Source organism: Rhinichthys klamathensis, unplaced genomic scaffold (genome assembly GCF_029890125.1).
Source record: "Rhinichthys klamathensis goyatoka isolate OS25496 unplaced genomic scaffold, OSU_Roscu_1.1 h1tg000005l_1, whole genome shotgun sequence".
NCBI classification, from domain to species: domain Eukaryota; kingdom Metazoa; phylum Chordata; class Actinopteri; order Cypriniformes; family Leuciscidae; genus Rhinichthys; species Rhinichthys klamathensis.
This window is the reverse complement of record NW_026606558.1, coordinates 5,382,915-5,405,000: the sequence shown is the minus strand read 5'-3', so window position 1 is coordinate 5,405,000 and position 22,086 is coordinate 5,382,915. Positions and strand designations below refer to the sequence as shown.

The window sequence follows — 22,086 nt, the reverse complement described above, 5'->3', positions numbered from 1 at the left end:
TTGTCGATGTCTTGCTCTGGAGGCAGTCATATGCAATGTTTTATTTATAATCCGTCCTACGGATGAGACGTTAAACCGAGGTCCTGACTCTCCGTGGTCATTAAAAATCCCATGGCACTTCTCATAAAGAGTAGGGGTGTAACCCCGGTGTCCTAGCCACATTCCCTCCATTGGCCCCTGCCAATCATGGCCTCCTAATAATCCCCATCCATTGAATTGGCTCGCTCACTCTCTCTACTCTCTCCACCTGTAGCTGGTGTGTTGTGAGCGCACTGGCGCCGTTGTACTGTGGCTGCCGTCGCATCATCCAAGTGGATGCTGCACACTGGTGCTGGTTGAGGAGAGACCCCGACATGATTGTAAAGCGCTTTGGCTGTACAGTACATATGAAAAGCGCTATATAAACGCCTCATTCATTTATTCATAATGACGACGTTTTAAGCTATAAAACTTGCAGGGTGTTTTAATGGTACAAAGACATCTTATATGTCAAATGATCAAGGCAAAAGTGATTTCTCATATTATGACCCCTTTAATATAAAATGAAAATATTAATTCTTTCCCGCCAGTGTTTTTGAAAGAAGTTGCAAGCCAGAGCCAGCATTTTTTATGTTTGATGTTGAAGTTTCATGGTCCCCAGAATATTTTGTTATATGAATATCTGAATATGCAATATACATACATCAAAAGAATGTATTTTAAACAACAAAAAAAGCTTCATGCTTTCTTTTTTTTAGCAATACTTGAATGTGACTAGGTTTCAAAAAATAAAATAAAAACAACATTTTGAGCAAAATGGGTCTTCAAAATTCAGATTGTCAAAGACATCTGAATGGGATTCTGATGGGGAACTGCTTCACAGTCCTGTAGCTCATCCTAGGTTGATATTTCATTCGGTAACATTAGCCATTTTTTATTTATATGGTGTTTAATGCTGATGATCGCATTATTTTACATATGCATCTGCTTATGCTATCGCTTGTTTATGCTTGTTCTTCACCTGTGTTTTGATCAGGAGATTCTGTATTCTTTCAGAAGATGCGTAATAGCGCCCTCTACCTGATAACAGTGAAAACATGGAAAGCCGGAAAATTCCATCAATAGAGGGGATGAGAAATATTTTAGATTGTACCCTATTTTAAGTTACTAATCAAATAAATACATTTGTAACTTTGACTATATGACACCTTTTACAGAAGGTCAGATAAATAAATTCGACATATTTTAGATTCTACACTGTAAAAAATGGTAAACTGGCAGCTGTGGTTGCCAGAATCATACCGTAAAAATACGGTGTGTTACTGTTTTTAAAATTAACAGCTAAATACCGTATTGTACCGTACAGTATAAAACTTTAATTTAACAGCTATATGCTGTAACACAAAAACAGTAACACACCGTATTGTTACGGTATGATGCCGGCCACCACAGCAGCCAGGAGTTTACCGTTTTTTAAAGGATTATTTTTTACAGTGTAGGCCTACCCTATTTTTAGGGAACTAATTAAATAAATAACATGAACAGAACATAAACTAAAACATTGACAATTTTTACAGACAACAGTGCAAACTATCTTTATAAAAAAATAAATAAAAAATAGCAGCATTTTCACTAGTGGTCTCAGACTTTTGGACCCCCCTGAATACACATGTTATGTCACTGAATGGTGTGAAATTCAAACTGAGGTATGGAGACTTCACAAATGACACAGCTAATCCACATAAATTAGGAGCTAATAATATTGCAGGGCATTTATTCTTACATAAATCATTTGCATTAGTGTCCGAAGACAGACAAAACGCTACACGTTACTGAAACAGAACCTGAATTTGTACAGTACAGTTATCAGGTTCAGGGTTCAGCTGGTTCAGCTGTGGCCTGTCAAAATAACTGTGCTTTAATTAAAGGCCTGCTATTTTCTGCACTGTTGACCCAAGGCAGAATGTAATAAATGAGGTGAACGAGAGCAATCTCCCCTAAGCACCACAGTGCAGAGAGAGTGGCAGAACAGCACAGGGATGTCGTCTTACCTCAGTCCCACAGGCTCTCGAACCGCAAACTTGATCTCATTCCCCAGCATCTGGCTGATCTGAGAGAGAAGAGGAGGAAGTGAGGAATAAAGAAAGATGCGGGGAGTGAGACACGAGGGAAAAAAACGCGACACTCAGAATAATAACATTGTCACATCCAGCAGAAGAGTAATTTGCAACAGAAACTTCCCGTCTAAATTCACTTCGGATGAACGAAAACAACTGAATCAGTCTGAAGCATGATGAATTAATAGTGCATGGTGAGTTATCCACAGTGGTGTGGAGCGAATCATTAAAACATCTTTAATTAAAATGAAGAAACCTGTTGTCAACGCCTGGTGGCCACCGGTGAATAGGTGGATTAATAACACAATATATTTAGCATGAAACCCAATTTGATGATAAATTAGCAAATGCAGCCACCCACACAAAGTCTCTGATGATTTCCAGAGATTCACACATTTTTAGGTTTATGGCTGCCGTTCAATGCAGCCTACTTCTTCAAAGCTGTTAAACAAAGATGGCAACACTACAAGCAAATCAAAGTGTTGGCAAACTCCTCCTTTGTTTAATCACCTTTTTGAAAGGTGAGGCTCTTCTATCATTAGAGGCATATCACACATTCCCTTATGGCTGCTTAAAACAGTGTCATTAAATATAAGAGCCTTCATTTCTCCTAATAGAGCATTTTGGTTTCTAAGGAAATATTTTATTTAAAGGGATAGTTCACCCAAAAATGAAAATTCTGTCATTAATTGCTCACCCTCATGTCGTTCCGAAACCATAAGACTTCCGTTCATCTTCAGAACACAAATGAAGATATTTCTAATGAAATCTGAGTGATTTCTGTCCCTCCATTGACAGCTACACAACTACTTTGATGCTTCAAAAGTTCATAAAGAGATTGTTAAACTAATACATTATGAATTGAGCGGTTTAGTCCAAGTTTTCTGAAGAGACTCGATCGCTATATGATGAACAGATTGAATTTAGGCTGTACACTATCAATCAAATAACGTTTTTGAAAGAAATACTATTGCAATTTTAAAAAACTGTTTTCTATTTATATGTAATTTATTCCTGAGATTGCAATGCTGAATTTTCAGCATCATTACTCCAGAAATGTCACATGATCCTTCAGAAATCATTCTAATATGCTGATTTGCTGATAAGAAAACATTGCTAATTATCAATGTTCAAAACAGTTGTGCTGCTTAATATTTTTTGTGGAAACTTGAGACATTTTTTTGATGAATAGAAAGTTCAGAAGAACAGCATTGATTTAAACAGAATTTCTTTGTAAAATTACAAACGTGTTTACAGTCACTTTTGATCAATTTTGATCAAAAATTAATTTCTTTCAACAAAAAACAAACAAAAAAAATCATACTGACCTAAACCTAAACTTTTGAAGGATAGTAGTGTATATAATCAGCATAACACAATTTGAGTCTAAATCAGCATGAATGTCAGAACGCAATGATCACATGCTGGATTGCTATTCTATTGATTTGTCCATGGAAGAAGCATTTTAATTTGAGCCACAAGTCGGATATGAGTGGGATGTGTTTCTTTTATTCTCATTGGGTGCACATCTAATGTCAATAAAAAGCCAAACTCCAGAACCCCTCTGGATTTCCTTAAAGACTGTGAAATAAGACAGAATAGGAGTGCAATAGGGAGATAAGAAAGAGAAAGCGAGCGTGAGAGACAGAATGGAGGCAGAGAGGTGGGGAAATAAGCATGCAGAGATAAAGAGAGAACACACACTATGAGGGCTGCGATTGTGCAGGTCCCCTGTAGATCCTGCCACAGTGATACAGCAGACGCTGCTGGATGTGCTAATGACTCGAAAATAAATTAGATTTGGTGACTGCCAGAATGTAGATCCCCAGAGCTGTCTAAACAACCACCACAACTTCCAATATCACCCAAAGTAAACACGAGAAATAATAGGAATTTGTCCGTTACATCCGATACTGCCGCCTCTGCAGAGAGACTGTTCAAGTTAATGAAATGACAACACAATACCACAATATCTTTCAAAGAGTAGACAGACCGACTTATTTTCCGGTTTAGAGTGTGAAGAGTGCTGAAAGAGCACGGAGTAAAAAAAGATTTCTGAATGACAAGACAAGAAATGCCTACATATTAAAACACAGTGAATAAATATAATGTAATAGAATGGGGTGCAAATATCAAAATACAAGGCCTGCTCACAAGGACGAAAACTATAATGATAAAAATAAAGATACAGCTCTAAAAACGTTCTAAATATAAAAGAATATCAGTTTTCACACCAAATATGACGGCACAGAGACACAACACCGTTGGAATCACTTTCAGAATTATTTTTTTTACAACTGATGAATGATTAAAAACATTGACAGCCAATCAGAATCCATCCTCCTTTAAAGGGATACTCCACTTTTTTTGGAAATAGGCTCATTTTACAACTCCCCCAGAGTTAAACTGTTGAGTTTTACCGTTTTTGAATCCATTCAGCCGATCACCGGTTCTGGCGGTACCACTTTTAGCATAGCTTAGCATACATCATTGAAGTGGACAAGACCATTAGCATTTCTCACAAAAAAATCACCAAAGTGTTTCGATATTTTTCCTATTTAAAACTTGACTCTTCTGTAGTTACATCGTGCACTGAGACCGACGGAAAATGTAAAGTTGCGATTTTCTAGGCTGATATGGCTAGGAACTATCCGGTTGTTAAGTCGTGACGTAACCACTCTCCGATAATACTGTTTCCGGGTCCAAAGGCCGGGTCCTCTCTACCTACCTACCGCTTTCGCCCGAGTTTTAACGTGTTCCCGTGTTGTTTAAATAGATCGGAGTTAAAAAACAAGTGACATTCAACTGTCATTCTACCGCTTTCCCTGTGACGAGAAAGATAAGAGAAAATGGCTGCAGTTGATAAGGTAAGTTACAAATCTTAAACGAATGAAGAAACTTTGGCGCCAGTGGGTGCTATCCCTTAACCCTCAGAGCCCGACGGCATCGTCCACGACGTCACACGGCACCTCCGATAAATATTTATATAATTTGATGAAAGTTTTATCGATTTTCTTACCGTTTTTTCCAGCAGAAAGCTAACGAGCTAGCCATCACAGGGGGTGTCTCTGGTGTCTTTCTAGCCTTTACAGAAGGTTTTCTATCCAGCCTGGAACTTGTGCATCCTTTCGGAGTTTTTCAGCAATAAATCCAAACGCTTATATCCAAGTATGAGCCTCTTGATGTCCATAATTTATAAATATTCCGTCATTTTTGCCGCTAGCTCGATGCAAGCTGCCATTTTGGATATCACGTGATGTTTTCACGTGATGGTTGTTGACCAATTACAGGCTGATCCGTCGTAAACATTGTTGTGCGTCACGAACGCACGAACCAAGCTCTGATATTATTGTGGAGAGAGAGACGCACAAAGAGACGCGCGTTTCACAGAGAAACACAAAGAAAAATGGATGTAAATCAGCGCTGGCCTTTTTTGATGCCATGCAGGATGATGGATTTTCAGGAGAACAGAGCTTTTTGACCGATGAGGAACTAGATTAGTGATGTGGCCCTCTTTGTGATTGCTGATAGGAACTGTTTTGGCTTGGCACCAGTGAATTTCATGAGGCCCAAAACGCCTGGAATTCTTTTGGAAAAATGTAAATAGCTTTGGTTCTGTACAAGTTATAATGTTTATTCCTGTGCTCCAGGACTCCAAAGACATGAACAAACTGTTTTCCAGAGGAAATTTGCTTAGCTTTTATTTATGTGTGTGTGATTTCAAAAAATATTTGAGTGATTCAATTTCCGATTTATTTTTTCATTTGTCTTTGTGGTCCCATAACTTATTTTACATTCAGGTGACATCAATGCAACACAAATATGCTGAAAGTTCAATTTGTCCTGAAAAAAAAGAGGTGTGTCAATTGTCTGTGCACAAAAGGGTTGATGTTTTACAAGCTTTTTTAGTGAATAACACCAGACGGAAAATTTATTGTAAAAATACCCTTAGGTCTCTGAGGGTTAATACCTAGTAACACCCACTGGCACTGAAGCGAAAAAAGCCCTTAAGAAAAGGGTTTATTTAGTCTAGGATCTGGAGTGGACGAGCGGAGCGCTTGGGCCCGGAAGAGGCTAAACGTCACGCGTGACGTCAGACTTAACAACCGAATACTCTCATTCCTGCGTAAAAAATCAAGAAACGTCACTGCCGTACCATGAGCGCAGCAGGCGTAATGATATGACGCAGCGCCTGAAAATAGGCCACCTTCCGTCAACACAACGGAACTATTTTCAGGCGCTGCGTCATATCATTACGCCTGCTGCTCTCATGGTACGGCAGTAAAGTTTCTTGATTATTACGCAGGAATGAGAGTATAGTTCCTAGCCATACCAGCCTAGAAAATCGCAACTTTACATTTTCCGTCGGTCTTAGTGCACGATGTAACTACAGAAGAGTCAAGTTTTAAATAGGAAAAATATCGAAACACTTTGGTGATTTTTGTTTGAGAACTGCTAATGGTCTTGTCCACTTCAATGATGTATGCTAAGCTATGCTAAAAGTGGTACCGCCAGAACCGGAGATCGGCTGAATGGATTCAAAAACGGTAAAACTCAACAGTTTAACTCTGGGGGAGTTGTAAAATGAGCCTATTTCCAAAAAAAGTGGAGTATCCCTTTAACGAGTTCGAGCATTTAAAGCAGCAGGCGGGCGGCATAACTGCGGTGAACGCTTATTATCATAAACAGAATGATATCGCCCGCTGGTGTGGACGCTAATATAGTTATCGCTACAGTTATCGTTCTTTGTGTGAACGGGCCTTTTGTAACATGTAAAAGCAAAGTTAAATGTAAAAGTAAAATGAAGAAATCATTTTTGTTGCATTTTGACAAAAATAATGCAGAAATGGTGACACTGATCATTGATCTTTGTACAGAAGGTCAGATGTTGTTCAAATAATTTGATCAGATTATCATATCTTGAAAATGGGTTGTTCAAAAGAAAAAAAGGACATAAATAAGATTACTTCATGTAGGCTATTCATGTTTTCTTGGTTTTGAGCTTGACAAAATAGCATTAAAAATATATTTTGAGCCGCTAATCCCACTCCTACCGCAAAACCTACCCATAAGCATTTCTTAAAAATATAAAAGTTCAGTTATAAAGAAAAAGCAAAGAACAGACACACAAGAGTAATCAAAATAATTTATTTATCTAAAAAAAGCGGTACAAATGGCGATGTGTTGCAGTTGCAGTCCTCTGTGGCGTATATAATAGATCAAGATGCATTTAATTCTTTGCATTTGTAAAAGAGGAAATTATATTTTAAATATTTATAAATAGATTTTAGAGCACCTAACCCCACTCCTACAATGCGTATCAATGCTATTTATTGCAAAAACTGACCAAAGAACAGTATAAAAGTTTTACAAACAACTTGTGTTGCATTCCAAGTCTTCTGAAGCCATACGAACAGTGGAACTCGTATCCTGTTTTATATTATATAATACACAAATGGTTTAGGGGTAGGGGTTGGGTTACGTGCTCAAATTCGTGTAAATAAAAAAGTCAAATAAATGTAAATAAAATGATGCTGGCTGGTTAAATTGAAAATCACACCCCAACATATATGTCATAATGGCAAAGCTACAGTATTCCTCCATTCATGAGGATAAAACTCCCATCGCGCCTGTGTATGTATTAGGGGTGTAACGATATTTGAACCGAACCGAAAAACCGCGATACACCACCCACGATACGTATCGCGATACTCTCATGGCGAACCGAACACGCCCCGCCCCCTGCTGCCCCGCCCAGCCCCGGCTCATTGCACCTCATGTGTTATGTGTACACAACGAATACAGGGCTGTTGCGTGTTGCCTAACCACCATTACCACATATAATCGCAATAAGCTCAGTGTTTTGTTACTTTTGATAATAAGCCAGGTGTAATCTTTCAAATTATGTCTATTTGATCACGAAATGCAAACAATAAATGCCGTTTTGGCGCTCTTAGATGTGGCGTGACAGATATCACTGTATGCATGCGGCAGCGCGGAGCGCGATCATCTCTTCCTCAGTTACAGAATAAACATGAATGGACACCCGAAGAAGGTATGTTGAAAGATACAGTATACTTACTGAAAGGCATCATAACTCGTGTAAACACTCAATCAGTGTTTCAACAGCGGAAATACGTCAATAAAACGCTTAGTTTTTCACATAGCTTTATATTTACCTCAGGCAAGTCATTCAGACTCCACAGCTTGCTGGTTTGCTAACTCTTTCACTAAATAAATGCTATATATTAGCCTATATATTATATTTTACTTAACCTTTTTATGATATCTTGATTATTTAATGTATGTTTAAAATAGTTGTCATGAAAATAACAGCAACTGTAAATTATTATATAACAATAACAAATTAGAGTAAAAACATGTTAATGCAAAAATTGCCTTATGTGCAGTTTACATGTTTTCACACAATTTGTTATTTGAGTGTTGATTATTATTATATAATTTAGGCTAAAAGTCTAGGCTCTGTTGTTAAGCTTTAATGTTATAGTAATGTGCAAGTAAGGGCTGTAGTTTACAGCATTAGAAGATAATTTTGTTATCCTTAAGAAACGTTTACTTGTAATTTAATTAATTTAAAGACAAGGACACAATTTGTTCATTAAAGCACTGTTTAATAAAAAATAAAAGCAATTTTAGCTTTCTAAACCCCCCCACCCCACCGAAATGAACCGAACCGAACCGAGACCTCAAAACCGTGGGACGAACCGAACCGTCAGGTTTGTGTATCGTTACACCCCTAGTACGTATGACACCAAAGGTTTCTAATTGAAAGCAATGGAGTCTCCCGCACGTCGAAAAAGGACTCTAAACGGGTACCAAGTGTTAAAAAGTGACGGCGAGGGGTCCTGACCAAGCGTCGATATGTGACAAGTTAGGAATGAGAATGTGTTGAGCCGTAAGTTTCTTGCCAACCACCATTTCTAAATTGTTAAAGTGGGATGATAACCTAAGAGGCAATATTAAAAATCCCATTAATGAGTGTTAAGACGCCTTAAAAATTCTGCCGTATCTACTCTACAGTAAAGTGGGCATGTTCAACTTTAATAGATCTGTGAAAGAAAGTGTGCTGGCTTTCTCAATTACAGTGTGGATCGGCAGCTCCACAGTTCAGCAGAGGAGTCGGAGCAGTTATATAGTGTGGTCTGCCTCAAATTATAGGTCGTGATCTTTCCACCATTGATGACATTTATGCCTCATGTTTGCAGAGAAAAGGTCTAACAGTTCTGAAAGATCTCACAAATCCGGCCGGACACCTCTAGACAGACACTTCAGGGCCAATTTAAAAATTAAGTTTGTTCATGCTCTTAATTCCTCTGGTATTTATGCACCTGTATTTCAATGGGACATATACTTTATGTGTGCATGTGTGTTTTTCTCAGTCTTTGTATTGATATGCATTTATTGTATTTTAGTGCATGTTATTATTGTTGATGAGCTCACCAGAAAAAATTCCAAACATCTAAGTCACGGCAATGAAGAATAAAAATAAAATGCAATTTACAATGATTACAAAGAAGTTACATCACTAAGTAGAAACTTCTGCTTCCAGGTCAGAGGTGTATAACTTAAATTGAAATCCAATCCAGTTTTAATTTTAGAGCTGTGCAATTTCATTAAGATTCACAGCAGTAAAGATTTCAGGCTCTAAAGCGTGCTTTCCCAAAACCGCAAATTGCATTTCATCTGGTGGTTGGTTCTGTGATGAAGCAGCCGAGACCTTTCTGAGCTCTAAAACAGCGCAAATATTTTCAATTTGCTGACCGCTTTGGCCTCTGCAAGAAATTCTCAGTGAGTATCAACATCCTAATTAGAGGCTACTGCAGGTCAGAGTCGAGCAGAAGATAAAAGCCAGGCATAGCAATGAGAGTGATCTCATGAGCGCTATTAACCAAAGCCCAGGTCGACTTGTGTGGAAGATATATAAACATATATTGTTCTTTTGAGGATATCAAACATTGCAATAGGAAATGGAGGGATCAGTGGGTTTATTACCACATATTTTTACTGGCTTGGCTGTCAAAACAACTGCTGATACATATGCAACTTCCATTTGGATACTTCACGGGCCATTTACACCAAAAGGCCATGCACAAATAAAAACAGTGCTTCACTAGGTGTGTATCATGTGATTGTGCATGTGTTCTTACATGTGCATCTGTTTGAATGGGGGTTTGGCCTCTGGCTTCTGTGACATTACTGAATCATGCATCTGTACAGTCATTCTAGCATGCGTGGTTTTCACAGGAACAGACCCTACTCCAGGAAGCAGACCTGAATCATGAGCGTGAGACGCATTTAGCAGGAATAATCATGCAGGATAGTGTGGCACAGGCCAGCGAACAGAGGCAGAGGGAAGGCAGGAACAGGAAGAAATAAACAATGCTGTTTTTAATCTGCTCTGTGTGACCGCCTGCTCCTTCATCCTTCATCAAGCAACGGCACATTCGTGAAGGACAAAATGTGCAATACAGGGAAAGGAAAGCAACAGAAATTTGAAGGATGTGACCCACAGTGTTAGGGAGTACTTTCGTGACCTGTAATCTAATCTCCAACAAACAGCGGTGTAAATGCACCTTTACAACAAAGCAAGCTCTCCATTAAAGGGATACAGTAGTTCACCCAAAACTGAAACTTTTGTCATAATTTATCCATCCACGTCATTCCAAACTGACTTACTGACGTACAACAAAAGATAGAAAGATATTTTGATTTTTGATTTTTTTTCACACAATGAAAGTTGATTGATTTTCATTGTATGGGCAAAAAGGTTGAACCATTCTTCAGAATATCTTCTTTTATCATACAATTTGAAACAACATGAAGGTGAGTAAATAATGACAACATTTTCCTCTTTTTTCATACACAACTCTTCAAAAGTTTAGGGTCAGTAAGATAAAAAAAAAAAAAAAAAAATTAATACTTTTATGCAACAATGACGCATTAAATTGATCAAAAGGGAGAGTAAAGACATTTATAATGTAGCAAAAGATTCCCATTTCATGTAAATGCTGTTACCCTGAATTGAATTCCTATTATTACTAATGAAGTATTTATTTTCATTATGATATTTTACATTTTATCTTTTTTATTCTTTTTTTAATATATTTCCTTTACTATGTTTGAGACGTTGTCTGTATGTTTATCTGTCTTGTATGTTTGGTGAGTCAAAGAAACGTTTCCACCCCGGTGGACAATAAAGATTTATTCTAATTCTATTCTAATTCTAATTCTTTTTGTGGAGTCAGAGAAATATGCTCTGATTAATATATACTCCCTATCTGCTCACTTAAAAATACACTGCAGCTTCAAAGAAGTTAACAACTATTTTTTCACAAGGAAATCCTTTGATGAGTAAATCATGAGTAGCTTGTCCCTCCTCAACACTGGACCCAGTTGTGCAAACCAGAAGATCTTTCATTGCAATCTCTGCAAATGGGAGCTTGTTAGATGCCTAAATCATATAATTCCATTAGTCTTTTCAAAGTATACTGAATAGCCATAGTGTTTAATACTGCTGAATGGCTCTGTTAAATCCTACAAAAGACCCTATATTAGTGAAATCACCACAGAGCTGAATCAGATGTGCTGAAAGGGGAAGTGCGGGACAGGGCCCATACCACAGCTCTGAGCAACTCTAACGTCTCGCAAAACCAAGACCATTCACTCGATATACAGGAAACTCAAACCTCCTGCTCATGGAGGAAACAACAGCCGTTTCACCGCATCACTTTCCTGTGGGTGTACAGCTTAAGGACGAGTGAAAAATAAAATGGAGTGCTTCCTTCATTTATTTTTAGTTGTGAATAGGTCCATCTTCCTCTCTTGCAAACCCGATAAACAATTCTCATGAGCGAGGACAAACCGCCTCAGGAATGGGTACAAGCATCAAAGAGCATATTTGTGAACATGAGCACTGTATATATATATATATATATATATATATATCATGGAAGTATATCAATGTTTACATTTTTCATATCACCCATGAGATGCTGGTGTTGTGCAAGTGCAGATCTAATTTCAATGGAAAAAGCTCTTTGTGTTAAAGTACCAGCAAAACAAGAACAAATGGTACCTTATCAAGCTTTACATGCTTTATAGTAATAGCAGTGATCAGAAGATTGAACATACTGTTAAGTTAAATTTGAGAGAAAGAAAAAAAGACAAAAAAATGGTTAAAAGTATAAATTCATCATTGTAAAAGAGATTTCAGATCAAAATGAGTGCAGCCTATTGGTTGTGAGCACATGGTGCAACCTGGGAGAGGCAAGGTAGCTGATTGGTCATTGAAACTCCACATGCCACACATAACCAGGTGTGTGTGATTACTAGGAGGAAGAGAGATCTTTGTTTGCGACTTGGCTTGCGCGTTACACCAGGACGGCATGGGATCGAATGACGAAGCTTTAGCGGGAAAAATGGAGTCAGACGAGAGCGAGGGAAATGAAGAAGATACAAGAGGAGTTGAGAACAGGAAAAGTAAAAAAGAACAGTGTTTCAAGTGATGAAAGCCAGACAAGAAGAACTGTTGAGAGATATCAAGTAGGAATGATAGCAGTAACAAAAAGTGACGGGATCTTCAAGGATTCGCACGAGGTTGGAAGATTCGTTGGAAAGAAGCTCGGAGATGTTCGGTCCATTAAAATAACAAGGAGTGGGATGGTTATTATTGACTGCGTGTCAAGGCATCAGAGAGAACAAGCTCTAAAGATTAAGGAGTATACAGATTACAGAGTTGTGAAATGTTTCCCACTCGGGACAGAATACAAAAAGAAAGGAGTAGTAAGTAGCGTACCGCTGTCAATGGAAGATGAGGAGTTTCGGGCCGTTGAAGGAGTTTGTGAGGCCAGAAGATTGACAAGATTCCGTCAAGGAGAAAGGGAAGAAAGTACTTCTGTGTGTCTGACGTTTGTGGGAGATTTGCCAGAGAGGATATATGTAGACTATATATGCTACAGGGTGAGGTCTTATGAAAGAGCTCCGTTAAGGTGCTTTTGCTGTCAGGAATATGGACATGTGGCTGCAGTGTGTAGAGGAGTCAGGAGATGTGGGAAAAATACTTGTGAAAGAGGGGAGTGTGAAGAGGAACAGGTAAAATGCATTCATTGTTCGGGAAATCATCCTGCGGGGTCAACGCAATGTCCTGAAAAAATCAAACAGGTAAAAGTGAGTAAAATCAGAGCAGAAGAAGGGCTAACATATGCAGAAGCTACTAAGAGAATGGAACGAGTAGTAGTGCAAACAGAACAGGAGCCGGGAAAGAAGGGAGATGATCAGAATAACGTTATTGGAATGGACAAGAAGCGATTTCTGGGATTTATTGCTATGGTGGTCAATTGTGCTGTGGAAATTAAAGGGAAATCAGAGAGGATCAAGATGGTGTTGGATGCGGCGAGAAGATTCTTGGACATTGGGGACATATCAGGAGAAGAACTAGATAATACGCTGAGGAAAGAATTTATATCATCTCAGACCATTGAGAATTACATATAGAATGGGCAGTGAACTTTAGGGTGGTCACTGTAAATATTCTGCACTGGGAAAACTATTTAATTCAGTAGGTGGCGGTAATGCAACACTTTGGATGCCAACCGCCATAAAACCCCAAAAGAAGAAGAAGAAGAAGAAGATGATGATCTTTGTTTGCAGTAAATGTGCTTCTCCTACCGAAGTTGGTGGTTTTTGGTGATTAAAAAACCAAAGGAGAAAGACTGTTGGGAAAAGCCACAATGTTTTAATCAACTTTGAGATGCTACTGGTAGGACAAAGACTTATTTTTCTTTAATGACTACATATTTTGTGTATGTTTGAAAGGTGTTTAATGCTAGTAGTTTAGCATTTAACTTTCTAACTGCATTACAAGCTTTTTATTTACATTGCTGTTAAGTTGCTGTGTAAACTGTGATTGTTTGTACTTTTGTAGTACTTTGTAGTGACTCATATCACATATCTGTTTCTGTGTAGGTTATTAAGCTAACCATCTGGAATTATCATTGAGACAAGTACAAAAAGAAGATCTAGTCATTGATGAGAGATTTTCAATAAATTGCTTCTATGACAAAGAACCAGATGGTTTGAGTTATTCCATGCACCTTCTGGGTTGATTGAAGCCTTTTTTCAAGTTTGGGCAGACATTGAGGCAAAGAAAGACCCTGATAACTTGACACATACAATATATATGACATTTTTATCAGATAATATAACAGTGACGTCAAACATAGTATTTAAATGGGTCATGACATGGATTTTTTATTTTTACTATTTTAATGTTCCTTCAGGTTCACCTATAAAGTTTTTTGCACAAATAAACTAATATATATATATATATAGTGTGTATGGAAATACGATTATTTTCAACTTTCATTCTGACTCTCTGTATGAAAAGATATGTTTTTAAGGGGCCATTTTATTCTAATGTATTGTCTGATTTGTAGCGCAAACAGTTTTACAGTTTACTTCACTTTGATATATTCTTCTCTTTATTTCCCTATAGCGACTAATAAATCGGAAGTCTCGCACATTTACAGAAAACACTTTACTTCTGAGTTGAAAAATGGATAAGGACGAGGAATTTTTAAGCTATGAAACTTGCAGGATGTTTTAATGGAACAATGGTGTCTTATATGTCAAAAGATCAAGGCAAATTTGATTTCTTATGTCATGACCCCTTTAAAGGGGTTCATAAACGGCTTTTTTTTTATTTTGTAATGTTTCCTGAGGTATTTTTGCATTAAAAACTGTTATCATTTAGAAATAAAAGCAATTTTACACCCTTTGATTTGAACACTCTGTTTAAATAGCCGGGTCTTTAAAATTAAAGCCCATTGCTGTGATTGGGTATTTTTGCATATGAAATAAGTATTACATGAGGAACTCTTTTGAAAACTTTTAGTACGTTTTAACTATTACAGCTGCCAAGATGAACCAATCAGGAAAATGTTGATTACAGCATTATATTTAAATCTACTCCCATTGCATTAAAAGACGCTAAGTTGCAATTGCTGATATGCATGTCAAACATTGCAGGTAAAAAAATAACTAATACTAATACTACAACCCTACTAATGGTAACAAACTACTCAAAAAGAAGCAGGCAAAATTGAGGCTAAATGAGCCTATTAGTGCACCTATTTCAAGCAGATTGCATTGTTGTTTTTTGTACTGCTTCTAATCGCACACTGACAATATAAACATCCGTTTCACTGCAACAACAGAATGCAAAATATTAACATGCATGTCTGCGTTTAAGTTGCTATGCAAGTCATGGAACTTGGGTAAGGAAATGTACAAGGACATGATATACAAATACTGACCTTTGACCTGTGCACCTCTCCATCATCATCCTCTCCACCGACGCCCAGGATCTTGCGAGTCTTGAGTCGGCTCACCAGATCGGTCTGACTGTGTTTCTTCATCAGAGGCGGATGAGGTTTAGAAGCCATTCCAGAAGTCTACAGAGGACAAGAGGAGTGAGAGCACAAGATGAGATCTGATTTGTCACTTCATGCTCAATCATGTACTCGTTTGCATCGGGAATGGAGTTCTCATTCTTCTTCTAACAAGACAAGATCTTTACTATGCGCAATCCTCTTGTGCACCAGGCTGTCCTGACATACCAGTGAACCCTATACGAGGCAATGGATTACTCAAGAGAATAAATTATATTTTGCTCTCAAAAAGGCAGTAAAACAACATCACATGAGGTGTAACAAGTCTTGACAAGATCCTCGGTTCCTGTGGCACATTTGCAGTCAAATTGGGCACAGCATCAAACCAGCATATTAGAATGATTTCTGAAGGATCATGGACTGATTTCTGAAGGATTATGGACTGGAGTAATGGCTGCTGAAAATTTAGCTTTGCTAATCACAGTAAAAAATTACTTTTAAAAATATTTTTTAATAGTAATATTGTTAAATTACTTTTTGATGACTTAATGACTAAATAAATTTGATTGATTAATTAATCGACACATCATGTAATTCATTTTGCGGCTATGATAGTGACAGTGAACCTCTATGAGGCAAAGGATTACTCAAGGGAATTAATTATATTTTGCTCTCAAAAAGGCAGTAAAAAGACATCACGTGAGAGTAACCCAGTTCTGACAAGCTCCTTAGTTCCTGCTGGACGTTTGCGGTCAATTTGGGGACAGTACTTCTATAAGTGAACATGTAAATGAATGTCCTGACATAAGGCACACTGCAACTTTATATCTCGCAATTGTGGCATTATTTCTCACATCTGCAATGTAATTTCCTGGACATTACTTTTCACATTTGTGATATGCAAGGTCTTCAAATAGCTTTGTTCCCCAGTGATGTAGCTTTTGTAGAAAAAGGACATTTGAATGTCAGATGTAGACATGGACTATAGCATGCACTGCTTGGTCTGCAGGAACATTATATCTCAGGTGACTTGTGAGAATAAAAGGACTTGTCTTTCAGTGTGTGTACTCCAGTCACCTGCTCTCGTGTACTGGACAGCAGGGGTACAGACGGCAAGTGCTCCCTCGGCAGAGGGAGAGAGGAGTTTCGGCGTCACAATTGATTAGGAAAAGGTCTGAGGCTCCAGCACTACTGAGCCTGAAGGTGTTCAGGAAGCTAAGAGCAAAAAGAGGGGTGGATTTTAAAAGTACAGTCATCCCCAGTGTGCTCTTCAGACAGCAAGATGTAGAAGCACATAAAAAAAGCAAAGCAGTATTCATTTCAGTACTAATGAAGATGTCATTAGACCAGTAGAAAAAAAAATGGAATTAAATTATAGATGAATGCATTGACGAATGAATAAATCAGTCCCTGCAACACATTGCAATCATTGGTCACTTAGTCCAAGACTGATGAAACCTACCAAAACCAACAGATGAAACTTAATCAATCATAGATATACAGGCTACTAATTTAAAGATAGAACATGGAATTTAAATGCTGTGAATAATAAAGTTATGAATAATATAATAATTAATAATAAAGGTATCCATTTGAACGGCACTGTTTAAAACTGTACACACACAGAATTTACAATATACAGTTAATAACTTATCAAAGTTTTTATAACTTATTTTAATAACTTATAAAAGGTCAGTAAAGTTTTTTTTTTTTAAAGAAAGCAATACTTTTTTTCAGCAAGGATGCATTACATTGATCAAAAAATTAAAGTAAATAATTTTTCCCAATAATTTTCTATTCAAGATACAGTTAATTTGAATTTTAAAAAATGGTTCCACAAAAATATTAAGCGGCAACTTTTAGAAGTTAAAATAGAATGAATAGAACTGTTAAAATAGAACTGTTAAAATAGAATGATTAGAATGATTTCTGAAGGATCATGTTACACTGAAGAGTGTTGCATGTGCAATAGTTCTTAATGGTTCATGGAACAAACACGAATATTGCAAAAATATTGGCATCTGCATTTAAAAAACACACATCAGCTGATCATCACAGGAAAATAATAAATGGATTAATTGCTTTACGGAGCGATTCAGCCTGTGTGTGAATTTACCATCACAGATAAGAGGCAGGCAATGGGCCATGCTGCCTTCAATCAATGTACAGCAAATCACATAAACGAGACAGGCGATGCAATTGCGTCGTTCCAATGCGTTTCTTGACATGAGGCTGCTGAAGTGATGCTGATTCAGTTGCCTAGCAACCCCTCAGATTACGCATTTGGCACCCTCCCTCATTATCGAAAGTATATATTCTGTGACAAGGCTCTGTTCATCTTGACAACTCACCCCATTGTTATTCTTCAGGCGGTCAAACCAAGCCTTTGACGCAAGCTAAAGATCTCGCGGCCATGTGCGAGTTTTATCGTCTGGCTTTGTCGGGTTAAAGGCTCCATGTGATGCTGATTTATTAAAGTGTGGCTACTGTATATAGAATTCTGAAGCTAATGACAGATGGAAAGATGAAGCAAAGGCTTCATTGTTCATTTCAAAAATCATCCAGACACTTCAGCATTAGGTGGTGAGTATATAAAGGAGGAACTAAATATTATTAATGGACTTGCTAAACAGCAAAACACTGCAACTGCAGGAAAAACTGGGCAAGTGTGTGCTTGTGTGAGTGAATGAAAGAAATTTAGCTGCAGGACAAAAGCCTGCCAAAGTATTTCTTCTCAGCATCAGTATGTTGGGGATATTAAATATGTATTGAATATGACAATGTGGACAATCATCAGAATGGAATTTTATAACTGCAATCACGCCATGGACAACTTCATCAATAATCTAGGATAACTCAAGGTATAAATAAATGATTTTACTTAATATTAGAACTGCCAGTTAAGCCGAATGAATGAAACAAGAAAGCAATCATCATTAGCATTAATTAGCCCCTTGGTGCTGCATAAAATTGCTTGTGTGAGTTAAAAAATAATACACAGCCCTTGCATCTTATAAATATATAATACAATAAAATGAGTGCTAGGCTATTGCTCATACAGTCATATGCATCTCAGGACATACAAATGATCGCAATTATCAATTATGTGTAGTAATTGTTTAAGCAAGAAAAAGGACTAAATTGGTGCCAGAGCCAAAAAAAAAGGGTTAAAATAAATAAATAATAAACATAAATAATTTAATAAACAAACAAAATAAAAATGAATAAATGAATAAAACATGAATAAATGATAACACAAACACAAATGAAAAAAATAATTAATTAATAATACTTACAGCTGGTATTAACGTGTATCTCAAATATGTCTTCTGAGTCCACTTGTAACTGGATTTCACCTTAGGTTATTTTACCACTTGCAAAATGGGCTTTCAATAAAACCTGGCTTCCTGTACAGTAGAAAGGCAGACAAAATTAAATCAGTGGTGCTAACTACAGAAAACAGAGAGAAAAAAGCTGTTGTCTTCCTTTTGCCAAATAGGTGTGAAAACTTCAATACCCATAATGCACTGGGCATGTTGACAAGACTAAGACTAAAACTATTGGTCAAAAAACATTTTCACAAGCTAAAATAAAATAGAGATTTCAACAAAAGAAAAACTAAAACTAAACTAACAACACTTACTAAAATAAAATAATAATTAGCTAAAATAGATAATTGTTTTCGTAATTAATATGCTCTCATCCTGTACCGGAAAATCCTGTTTTTCCATTCCACTGCGCTACTTTATTTTTTTATGTACACACGCGTTAGACGGACATGTTGCACTTTTTCAGCGTCTCGCACATGACACTACGTTCTAAAAACGCGGCACTCAAGTTAAAATAAGTTCAACTTTTAAAAGACGCATCTCGAGACCTTGCACTTTTTCCTCATTCCACTGTTTCTCAAAGCAAAAACGCTTTCTGTGTGAACCAGCCATATAGCAGAAATGGCCAAATAAGCATTTCCATCATGTGTAGACCTTATAAACACAGCTGCACCTTAATTCCACATAAGATAACCATCTATAAAAACTTAATAATAAACAAGATACCACACATATTAGACAGTATACCACACTGAGCAGAAAACGGAAGAAAACAAATAGCATGTCTAGCCCACAAATAGACGTACATTTAGAAGTCAACTAAATGTCATGAAAATGAATATAACTGTGAGTATATGATATTAAAAGACACAATAGATAAAAAACATTCTTTCTTTCTTATACACCACATGCTTAACAAGATTTCATCTATAATATGAATGAGTTTGAATGAATAAATTTTACTTTTATACTTTTAAGCTGCATTTGTTTGGTTCTTTGTTCAATCTCAAACAATTATTTTATTTTTATTACTAAGAAGTTTGCACAAGAGTTAACTGTAAACTGCAAACATTAAACTTTGCTGAAATTAAATGTCTAACTGGAAGTGTTCTGTTAACTCTGCTAAACTACAATAACTAAAACTAAAACTGAAACTAAATATATAAAAAACTAAATAGAAATATTTTTAGTGTTTAGAAACTAACAATAATTTTTACCATAATGCTGTTTAAAGAGTAGACATAGTACAATACAATTTTCAGTAATAAAACTATAACCTTACTGTTCTGTTAATAACCCTCTGTCGATCCGACTGTCAGTGTGCGGGAATACACAAATTCAGAAGATTAAAATGTAGTTTTCACGAAAGCTCTGGAGCTGTCACAAGTCATCCGGCAGACTCTGACAAATTAACGTGAATTTCTCGGTAACAAGGAGAACGAGTAAACATTGTTCATTTAAATATACCACCAACATTGTTACAATACAAAGTGGGTTGAAAATCGGCGACACTTTAATACATCACTGCTAGGGATGCAAAACAATATTATTGAAAATAAATACATAAATAAATAAAATAATAAAAACCTGTATATAAAATATAAAACCTAGCCAAAAAATAAATGCATAATTAATTTATTACATCTGAGATTAGCAAGGGCAACCGTTGTCAGAAAAGCCATTAATCATTTCCAAGAAGCAAAGAGACTACATCGGTCTCAAAGCGTGCTCTTCCAGGATCTGTGGCTTATTGACTTTGCATTCAATTCAATTATAATCCATTCTCAGAGTAGAACCAGAACTCTTAATAAGTACCTAAGTAAGTACCATAAGTACCTACACACCTCAAATAAAGACTGCATCGCCCACGACAACATCGTAATTAAAAAGTCTTTTATCAAAGCACAGTCTAAATGCATTTTATACACAATATAATTGAAATTTGTGCATTTTAACAAACAGCTACAACCCGATGTACGGTTGCTGGTCCATTAGTCCTAAACACTGGGACAAAGCATGATGCTTTTATTTCCTGAAAGCATCTGTCAGACACAGCCGTGCCGCTGATTTGGGTGTTCAGTCTTGCAAATGCATCTCTCTCATTGCTCAGTGAGATCATGTTCTCCATTAACATTACAGCTGAAATGATTTTAGACTAAGATTACAAGGCCATGGTCGACGCTAACACACTTTCTGGAGAAAAAAAAAACACATTTATCCCCATTGACGACCAATTTTGGCACAAATTACATTTCTTATATTTCTAATATATATGTTTTTTTATTAGTGCCTAATTGTTTAGTGGATCCTAAAAGCATGACATTTTTGTTTTTTCTTTAGTTTTTTAAAGTTAAAAAAAAGTACAAATAAAACTAAATGGCATTTCAGTACAATTTCATTGTTCGCTTGGCAATGTGGCTGATACTAGCAATAAAATTTCAATGTGTGATTTTAAATGCGTTTCTGTAAATATTAACAAATTTGGCAACGTGTTTCCTCATAATTAAACTTCATGGTATTTTGGTAGAAATTCCTCTTTCACTTGGTAATACAGCTGATACTCCCATTAATCAGGGTTCCTACACATTTTCTATTTCAAAATTCCATACTTATCCAGATTCAAAGATCCAAACCTATCTGTATATTTGTATGCACATATTTAACATAAATGGATCATACAACATTATTTTCAGCATTATGTTTGGTATATACAGTCATCTGTAAATATGTTTATTTTCTCTGGGTTTTTTTCATTGGTTTTCTTGAAGTGTCAATAGCCTGGAACCACAAATATTTTTTTTTTATATTGGTTTTCTTTTTTTCATATGCCTCTGGTCATTCAATGTTAAACCTGGTTCTGGAAGCAAATCCAGTTGAGAACCATCATCAGATGACACCCAGAGTCCATTGGGTTGCTACAATAATTGCTTGCATCATGTCATCCTCTTGACAAAGGCAGGGTTGTGTGTGAGAAAAGGGCAAATAAGCTGCAGGCTAAAAGGAACAGGCCTCTAATTGACAGCCTGTGAAAACGTGACAAAAACAAAGCAAGGAATCTCCTCCTAAAGCTAACCAGCTGCTGGACGAGCACAAGCCGGAACAGAAGTTATTCAACCCGGTAACACACAAATGTCAAACCGATAGCAGCTTTTCAGTTCATTTACTTCACTGGAGCCCCGCACATGACATGTGGACAAAAATATATATACCGTGGCCACAATTTAAAGAATAAGTTCACCCGTTTTAGTTAAA

General features: G+C 36.8%; 1 protein-coding gene across 2 annotated transcripts in view; it reads right to left on the bottom strand.

Moving 5' to 3' along the window:
• The window catches only part of tp53i11b (tumor protein p53 inducible protein 11b), a 59,827-nt gene that overhangs the window by 5,079 nt on the left and 32,662 nt on the right, over nt 1-22,086 (bottom strand). Inside the window, exons 1-3 of one of the 2 annotated variants that reach the window (XM_056256144.1) lie at nt 16,583-16,674; nt 15,431-15,568; nt 2,031-2,089 (exon numbers count right to left, since the gene is read on the bottom strand). In XM_056256144.1, the coding sequence (XP_056112119.1) occupies nt 2,031-2,089; nt 15,431-15,559 (188 nt within the window). In that variant the 5' untranslated portion in view covers nt 15,560-15,568; nt 16,583-16,674. Of the gene's footprint in view, nt 1-2,030; nt 2,090-15,430; nt 15,569-16,582; nt 16,675-22,086 lie in introns of those variants that run through there. The other variant, XM_056256137.1, reaches the window with a different exon arrangement.